The sequence below is a fragment of the Momordica charantia genome (genome assembly GCF_013281855.1).
Source record: "Momordica charantia cultivar OHB3-1 chromosome 8 unlocalized genomic scaffold, Mcharantia_2.0 BLBB01000008.1, whole genome shotgun sequence".
Taxonomy (NCBI): Eukaryota; Viridiplantae; Streptophyta; class Magnoliopsida; order Cucurbitales; family Cucurbitaceae; genus Momordica; species Momordica charantia.
Genome location: NW_028275166.1, coordinates 35,328,460 through 35,338,475, shown reverse-complemented (window position 1 = coordinate 35,338,475; position 10,016 = coordinate 35,328,460). Strand labels below are relative to the sequence as shown.

The 10,016-nt window shown below is 34.5% G+C and overlaps 1 protein-coding gene across 1 annotated transcript; it reads right to left on the bottom strand.

The window, feature by feature from the left end:
- Window positions 1-3,943: 3,943 nt before the first annotated feature.
- On the bottom strand, window positions 3,944-9,925 carry LOC111021861 (3-oxoacyl-[acyl-carrier-protein] synthase II, chloroplastic). Its single transcript, XM_022298961.2, has 14 exons — window positions 9,144-9,925; window positions 8,659-8,864; window positions 8,387-8,590; window positions 7,581-7,691; window positions 7,377-7,472; window positions 6,831-6,876; window positions 6,657-6,736; window positions 6,144-6,212; window positions 5,728-5,812; window positions 5,460-5,614; window positions 5,297-5,377; window positions 4,993-5,052; window positions 4,742-4,854; window positions 3,944-4,420 (listed from the first exon to the last, which is right to left on the bottom strand). Exons 1-14 carry the CDS (start codon window positions 9,526-9,528, stop codon window positions 4,417-4,419), a joined length of 1,695 nt encoding a protein of 564 aa, XP_022154653.1. The 5' UTR covers window positions 9,529-9,925; the 3' UTR covers window positions 3,944-4,416.
- Window positions 9,926-10,016: the final 91 nt, after the last annotated feature.

The following is a 10,016-nucleotide window of genomic DNA, read 5'->3' as shown; positions in this document are numbered from 1 at the left end:
GATGTGTAAATTTTAACAGAAAATTCTGAACGAAAAACTGCGCTCTTATACCAATTGAAAGGATGTGAATCCCAGAGTAGAAGCAGTAGAATGTGTTCTTGAATTTCTTTTGAAATTTAAAACACAGAAAAAATATAAAACAGAGAAGAATGTTGGATTTTACCTTTGAAGACTCTTCTTCGTGTAGACCAATGAGAGAACACCACTTGATCTTACCCTTTAAGCTGGTCGTTTAGAGAACACCTGGGAACCAACCTGGGAGTTGAATTAGTCAATATTTTATAAAAGCATACAATAATGTTTTAGCTTATTAAATCGTTTCATAAACTAAAAACATTAGTGTAAAACTATCCAATACAAACAAGTTGTATTGGCAAATGACTTTATTCATCATTGATATATGAACAAGATAACACCATCAATTTTAAAATTACTTTTTAAAAGTATATATATTTTTTTCAAAGATTTTAAAAAATAAATTAACAAAGCTTTCTTGTATTCAAAATTTTCACCTCTTTCAATTTTATGAATTCATCGAATTAGTTTCAAATTAATTTTATTTCTTTAAATATTATTTAACTAGTAAAGCACAATAACTTTTAGAATTTCATTATTAGTTATAATTAAAGATAAAATTATAATATTTTATAATTAATTTAGGAATAAATCAAAAAAATTTATATTCAAACCTTTCGCCTTCTTTTTATTGTTAATCTTATAAATGTATTAAAATTATTAATTTCGATGTGTATTTCTATTTCTATTTTAAATTTTATTTAATTATTAAATGTAAAAAAATGAAATATCATAAATTTTAAAAGTCAATATTTTGAATAAATAACATGTTTATTTGGTAATGATAATTTGATGAATGTATCTAATTATTAGTTTCAATATATTTGTATATTTCTATTTTTTAAAATATTGTTTAACTATTAAAACACTATAAATTTTTGAATTCCATTATTATTTATAATTAGAGATAAAGTCGTACATTTTAAAATTAAATTTTAGAAATAAATTGATATAAATTTTATATTCGAACATTCCACTCATTGTTAATTTCATGAATGTACTTAAATTATTAGTTTTGATGTGTATTTATACTTTTATTTTAAATTTTATTTAATTATTAAAATTGAAAAAAATGAAAAATCATAAACTACTATTTTGAATGAATAACACAGAATGATTTATTTGGTTTAAAATCAAATGTGTATTGAATGAAAATAAATGGTAAAAAGTTTATTTGGGTACGTAATTTATACCTGGTATGTGAGTGAGACATGTCCCTACTACCTATGGATGTAATAGATAAGCCCACTGCAAAATATTGGTCAAAAAGAGCTTATTTTACCAGCATAACCCTTTCAATTCCATATTTCCATTGTAATAAATAAGATTCTTAATGTTGTAGAGAAAAGTTGAATATGTGCCGTTAATTTTATCGTTCATTCTAGCGAATCCAATTGGTTTAGAAAGTTATGAGATGATTCAAGTCACTAATGCTAGTTATTAAAGCTGAGTAAGCAATTAAGCAATTGGGGATGGCTATATAAAGACTACTAAATAATGTTTTTAAAGACCACAAGCATAATGTATTCAAACTAACAACCACATATTTGCTCACTATAATCACGTGACACGAAGAATTAGATCCAAAATAATGTCATAGTGTTCAAAATGTTGATGTCGATGAAAATGTCGAGGTCCCGATTTTACGGACATGTTGATGAACATGTCGATGTCGATGGATATTTCGAAAAAAATAATGGAAATTGTGAAAATTAATGAAAATTTTTTGAATTAGCAAATAAAACTTGAATTGTAGCTTAATTAGCCTATAATTGATAAGAATATGACCATTTTACTTATGAAAATGTCGATGTCAATAAAAATATCGAAAAAAGATTTTTTCATTTAATGAAGATTGATAGAAATTATTTGAATATGTAAAGTAAACTAATTTAATTGTAAACTCCTGACTACTTCTTTAGTGTTTTTCATAATAGGATTCCACATTTTTCAAACACATTTTATCATCAATCCAACTTTCCAATCAAATTTACACAATTTTCAAACACTTCAACCTCGTGATTGTGTCATTTATCCAAATTATCTACCAATGGGATTCATATGTGCTTCATATTCTACTCATTTGAGCAACTACCTTCAAAACTTTCAGTCTATGATGACCGAGGAGAACTATTATAATTTATATCAAATTTATCAAGATAGTGCACTAGATCCTCCGAGATCATCTTTTTGATATTAATTAAATTACCTATTCTACTTCATGTTTCACCACTATTTGTATATAATAATATTTATTTTTAAAAAATTCTAAGATTATTTCAATATTTATATATGTCAAATATTTCACATATATTGTTCAATGGTATAAATAAGGACCAGATTGGATTAGAAGTTATCAATAAAACAAATTCCAAATCTTATTAGTTATACTTATTAAAATTCGAATGTTTCATTGAACAGACTAAGATTACAATCATCAAGGTTGTAAGAAATTATAGACTGTAGTGACATAGTAAGAAGAGGATGAAAATAAAATAACCTTAAAGAAGAAGAGGAAAAAAAAAAGACATTTCGACATGTCCACGACATAGGGAGAAAATCGACACGTCGACATGTCCATGTCTCTCGACATTTTGAACCCTTAATCTGCCAAAGCGAGCATATCTTGGTGATAATGACGGACATGTTCGATGTTCGATACCAGTTCAATCGACCATGGGCTGATATGATTCACATCCTGCATCAAATCTGGCTCACCCATGGCACTTAAGCATTAGGCTTTACTATATAATTCAAGAATAGGATAATGCTAATAATCCTACTTTAGCAATGAACCTTCAAAATAAAAGACCAATCTTTCGATACCAGTTCAATCAAGAAATGACACTTTTTTTTGTTTGATAGTAATCAAGAAATGACAATTTAAAAGTTCTATAAGTCACACTACTTTAAGGCTAAGAAATTATGTCTAGCATTCAAGTAAAACAATTCCTTCAGCAACAACGAAAGCAAAATGCAAATGATTAGTAGTTAAATCACAATTAAAATACGAGAATAATGATGGAGGCAGTATTATTTCATCAAAAATCAAACCTGAAGCAATCTTGTTTATATAGTGAAATCCCATCTAACCTATATTATGATAAATATTTTGGGACATATTTAATAAGAAACCAAATGAAGATGAGGTAGACCGAGTAAATCCTCATAAGAGTATTATTACTCATGAGTACCTAGAAATATTTCAAGCTCACGATGAATAAATGAAACTAGATACAATCAAATCTTCAGTGTTAAAAGCAGCTTCCTTGGGTGAATAAATGCTCTGTAATGGTAGAGTCCATAGTGGATGAACTTTTAGAGAAAATTGATTGAAAAATAGAGGAGGATAATACCTGGAGAATGCGACATGGAGAATTAGACCAGTGGATAAGATCAACAATTTGAACAGAAGAAATGGTGCCCATGAACGAACTAATCCGAGAAGAATCCTCGATCTCAAATGGCATCTTGAACTTCGTACCAAAGTACCACTAAGAGCCTTATGTCTGCTCACACCAATGAGGCTTTCACACAGAACTCTAGCGTTATCGTACGTGCTTAATAATCTACTCGTACCAATGAAGTCTTCACACAGAACTCTGAAGTTTTCGCACATGCTTAATAAACCACCAAACGCCTGTCCATACGCCGTCAGTACCGCCGCTTTAATTACTGATTTCGGCCTCACTTTCTCTTTTCACCTTAAATTCCCACCTCCACTGAAACTCAAAAAACCGTTTCCACACACACTTAATGGTACATCTACTGACCACTATTAAGGCAATGTTCTTATTGTAGAAAATAAAGTTAGCATCCATGTTTGCGATCGTTTATCATAATACTAGTTTAGTGGCACAAATTAAAATGCACAAGGCTACTTCCATTCTGTAGGTAATTAGTTACAATTTTTTCCGTACTGATTATTTAGATTCAACAATTGGCAGAGTCTAAACATTACACAAAACAGGAATTGCAATTTATAGTAAAAATGTAATCAGTATCCAGGAGAAGTGATATCGTATGAGAATGTCATCTATGCTTCTCCAACGTAAAATTGATCTGCCAACCTAAAATTGATAAAACCAAGGTCGGTCCTCAACATCCTACAGATACCAAAATTCAGCAAACCCAGCATAACTATTGTCCATATATGCATCCCAACCTGCTCGCTTATTGATTTTTCCTTCCAATAATAGAGTATTTGGTGACAATCGTACGACTAACTCCAAATATTTGCTTCTTCAGAAAAGATAGTACTTGTGATTTGATTTCCCGAAAGTTCATATGCACGGACACTTTTAGGAACCCAGGCCAAACCAAAAATATATATATGAGTGATTACCTGCAATATACTGCCAACCATTAGTACCCAATCAAATAGATTCATTACGTTTAACTATTCCAACTAGCAAGTCAGACACATCTAACTGGAAATTATCCTGATGCATTCTACTTGGTATTTTGGAATTTCAGCTTCGCCACATTAAAACACCGTGGGATCGGTTTACAGCTTCAAATAGCTATGGGTCTTTTTCATCAATGCTCATTGTTACTGTATTTGCATCCCAAAGCGCACACCACAAGCCACAGAACATCTATCTTGTATTGCATGTATGATTGATGTCAATTCAACAAAATTGAAGTGCCCTCGGCGTTTTCTTACTTGTATGGGGCAAATATGATTGATGAATTATGGCCGCCAAACCCGAAGGAATTAGACAATGCTGCCTTGATATCAAATCTCTCTTTCTTTGGGCCCACTAGCACTTTCATGTCCTGTATTGTAATACCATATGCAACAAAATTTAATGCTGTTTCAGGGGTGATAGATATTTGATTTTGTAATGCATGACATTTTCACCAACAGGGTCGGGATGCCAAGGGAATCACAAGTTGACCATTACGGCAACGTACCACGCCTTCGTCTGGGTTTTCAAGGTTGATATTTGGATGTATCCAGCCTGTCCGAATAGCCTAATGACAGAACACAGCAACTTATTAACTACACAAAGGTTCGTGAGAAATAAATTCAAAAAGAAAGGAGAGGACACAGACGCACATTAACACCAGGGTTTATACTCTAAAAAAGAGGAATCTTCCAAGCAACTCAACAACTTTTTTTTGGAAGTAATTATATGACACTAGTAGAAGAGAACAATTTTATGCATTACAGCTTCAGACTTAAAAAATAATGCCACACCACCATAGGTCTTCTCACCTGTATCGCTGCAACTGCTTCCACTGCACCTGCAGCTCCAAGTAGGTGGCCAATCATAGATTTTGTGGAGTTCACCCTAAGCTGGCAAATCATGAATCTTATATTAGCATATTTACATGGTAAGATGAGAAACAGCTGTACAAAATTAGAATTATCAAGCCACCTCAGGGTTATTGCCAAAACAATGAAGAAGAGCTTGATACTCTTTGAGGTCACCAGCAGGTGTTGATGTTGCATGTGCATTTATATAATTAATGTCTTCCCTTGACACTCCTGACTGAGCCAACGCCTTTTCTATGCAAAGTATGACACCAGCCCCTGAGTTATATGGAAATGAAGGCAACGGAATGTTAGTTCCAGTGATTTCCACGATAAATTGTAGGACATGTTACATGTAACACAGTCAGGATCCTTTAGTTAAAGGGGGTTACCATCAGGGCGTGGCTCTGTCATGTGAAAAGCATCACAAGTTAAACTTCCACCAAGAAATTCTGCATATATTTGTGCACCTCTTTTCTGAAAATTTGAGGTCAGATGACTGAATCAGTTAGTGAAAGAATAGCCATGAGTTCCAGAGAAATAAAACTATATATTTTTTGTTTTTAAGCAAGAAAAATAATCAAAAGACAGTTTTGAACAAATTTATAAAGTTATGGACGGGAAAAAGTGAAAGCATCCAGCATTGAGGATCAAGGTAGACCATGTTCAAGGAGCAACGAACATATCAACATACCAAGGTTCAAGAATCAAGGTACTAGCTAGTGAATGTAGTTTTAGAATGAATGGCAGAAGAAACAGAGTTAGAAACCGAAAATTAAGTGTGTGATATTAGATAGATTGAGCATACCTTTGCATGTTCTAGCTCTTCTAAAAGCAACACGCCAGCACCTTCGCCCATTACAAATCCATCCCTACTCTGCAATCATGACATAAACCACACCTTAAAATAAACAACAGACATGATCTGCTGATGAGACAAATTACAGCACAAATGTTTTTAAAAATTTTACTTTCCAATGTACAGTTTATATGACGAAAGCAACAAGCCCATAAACAATTTGAATACACAAAAATTTAAATCCCAACCCTCTTTCACTGCAAAGAGGGGTGGAGAGAGGCCATATTTCGTGAACAAAAAAGTTCACTAATGAGCTTAATTTCAACACTAACGTTTCTTTAAAATAAATCTACATTCAAAAATACAAACTCATCAAAATTTTATTACACAGACTCAATCCCTATCCTGTTCACCAGACACAATAAGGAATTAGCTATCATTTTGGAGAGCGTACATATAAGGCCGGGAGCTAGAAATAAGAAAAGTAATAATCAATGGTAAAGCGATTATTGGCAACTTTACAATGTCCCAGGGGCGTGAAGCTTTAGTAGGATCATTGTTCCTCTGTGAAAGTGCCCTGCAAGCAACAAAGCCTCCCAAGCCTGCTTCCCAACAATAGTTATGAGTAGAAGGCAATAAAACCCAATATTGTTTAAAGAAATCTCAGATGAACTGAATGGGAAAGGAAATAAATACCTATGGGTATAATTGCTGCATCTGAACCACCACAAAGCATTACATCCTGCATAAAATTTGCAGATATATGAGCATAAAAATAGCATTCCATATTAACAACAAACATCTTTTTTTTTTATATTTGTGAGTGTCTAAGCCGGTTAATGTGCACCTCAAGTAGTCTCACGGGACAACCGCTTGACTCTACTACATTTGGTTGTCAAGGAAACACGTTGGATATTAAATTCTAAGTAGGTGGCCACCATGGGGCTTGATTCTTTTTTAATTTTCTTGACCCCTTTAGACCAATAGGCCAACCCATAATGGTAACAATGGGCAAGAATTATCATTAAACTTTTTTTTTTTCCTTTTTCCATTCACACTTCATCATCATGATAGTTACAGAGATGAGGACAAATCTAGAAATCCTGAAATTTTGACAAAAGATATCAGATATGTGATTAACTTTAGTTGAATTGTCCATTAATTCAGGAGAAGAAATAACTGACAAGAAAGTAACCTCTGCTAAGCCTATCTGTGAAGAAGCACTAAAATATAAGCACTTACAGCATCACCTCTACTAATATGATCTGCTGCATTCAATATACAAAAATTGCTTGTAGCACAGGCAGTGGAAATTGAATAGTTTGGACCCATCCATCCCTGAAGCTCAATGAGAAAATAAAATGTAGAAGTTAAAGGAGTTAACAAATCAAATTTCATTAAGATTGATTGTCATATTCCAGTATCTGAATAATCAATCAGACTAACCAAGTCCATTGCAAGCATGGCAGAACCCATATTTGTGGTCGCAAAGGGTACACAGAAAGGATTCATCTTCCTATATGAAATCCGTAAAGCCTCAATTGCATCATAAAAAACCTGTCCAGCAGTTAAAACGGAAAATCAAGTGCATCAATCACTGAGTATGAATCACCTGAGTGGTGCATCCACTCATGTTGTACAGCAACTTTCCTCAGTTTTTTCTATAGAAAACATAATTTCATATGAAGTAGGAAGTCAAAAAAGAAAGACCAAGCAACCAGAGGACCAGCCTACATGAAACTGAAAAGTTTGCAATTTGATAGAATGAGGAAGAGAGAGATAAAGAGACGAAGTAATAATTTCCTTCATCACGATGCCATAATGAGGAATGCTACTTAAACTTGTTCCAAATTTCCTTTAAAGAAAGCCATAACCAAACTTGTTAAAATAATCTTTCATTTGTGTCATTGTTAAGCATCTAAATTCTCGTATCTTAACATTGTGCAGAAATCATTCAAAACCTAGCAGCTTAGTTTCAGTTTTCCCGACGTACTTCCATTTTTTGGGATGGATTTTGTCTTGGTCCTTGGAAGTTAAAAGCTACTATAAATGATATTAAACTTTAAATTCTAAACTCTAAACATTTAACTGAGGTCAAGCCACTGTTACATTAGAACAATCCAGTGCAAGGATTAATATCGTAATCTGAATAGGACACTTCCAATTTTTGGGATGGATTGTCACACTGCATGAATTTACAGTACACTCAACATAGTACATTCAAGCTCAATTAACCATTCATTCAAGGTTACCTTCATGCCACCCATTGCCGAACCAATCAACACTCCACATTTAGCTTTATTTAACTCATTCATCACATCTTCTGTAATTCCTCCGTCTGCAAGGGCTTTCTTGCCAGCAGTAAGCAAGTAAAGCATGAACTTGTCCACCCTCTTAGAAAGTTTTGGAGCAACCCATCCATCAGTTGAAAAGGATTTTATCTCTCCAGCAATTCTCTGAGAAAATTGAAAATAGAGGTGAACAGAAAGGAAAGCGGCATCTGGGAAGAGCAAGGTATATCTACCGTGGGAAATTGGGCACAATCAAATGCCTCGATCGCAGTTATGCCACTGATACCCTCGAGCAAATTATTATAGAAGATATCTGGATCGTGACCAAGTGGAGTCACCACACCCATTCCTGTGACAACTATTCGCCTTTGCCTGGTACGAAGTTTCTTTTCAATTGTTATTTCCTCGGCAGGTTGTACAGCTATGGCCATGGCCTCGCCTAAAGTTTTAAAAGACCATAGGACGTGCGCTTGCGTCAGTCATTATTCATGCCCTTTTGCATCTCAAAAACAAGAAACTTCAGAACTTCTATACTGCAATCAAGCAGCATCAGCGTAGGCAATCCAGACTTTAGAACCATATAGTTTGAATCTAATGGAATTATATCTAATGAATTCGATGATACAGATTAAATTGTGGGGGTGGGGAAGGCAATATAACAGACTTCTGAAAGCAAATAATAGTAATAACTTTGATACGAAAATTTAATCATTCGTACCCGAATGGGCATTCCTACGGTTCGGCCTGGGATTTGCAGGAACACTTTTCGATCCAGATAGTAAGTAAAATCCGCTGGCGTCAAAGAAGCGACAAGGATAAAGGACCTTGGAGCTGTAAGGCTCGTCGCAGGGCCCGAAAGAAATGTAGGAGCTCGTAAGGCCCTGCATCCTGGATCCGCAGGACGACAGAATTGCTCCACTGTGACTTTGAAAGTTTCTACTGCTGCATTTTGATAAAAACCTTCGTCTTCGAGCACATTTGTTGAGAACCTTTGAAGAACAGAGCATCGAGGGATCGGTGGACTGATTTCTTCCGCAGTTTACAGACATGCAAGCGGCCACAAGCCATGTGCAGAGAGGAGATACAGCAGCGGAGGCGGCCATGGAAAGGATGACCCAGAGGGTTAAATCCAAAACCTAGTTTGTAGGTAAAAATAGTAAGTAAAAAAACCGAGGGAAAAGTGGAAAATAACAGCTCGGAAGCGATGGTAATCTAGGCCATGGAGATTCAGAGAAGGTCAAATGGACGATAAGTGCCGTCGTAGCAGTGAATGGTTGAAGAACAAAATGTGAGCTTGTAGAGAAGATTGCGAAGAGGAAGACGAGAATACTGGAAAGGATTTGAAGAACGCATTCGATCTCTGGAAGTGTATGTCGACAGTTTTGGGCAGTCTGAGTAGACCTCGAGAGAAGGGTGCCACTGCTCTCTCTCTTTCCCCTTGTCTCGTGTTGCAACTTGCGAGGAGACAGTGGCCAAGGCTATTTACAAAAATCGACCAGCAAAACATAACCCTTCTAAAATATTCCTGGTAAATTTTTTATTTTCTTAAATGTTTAATCTTTTTATAAACCTGCATGTGAGGCCATGTTTG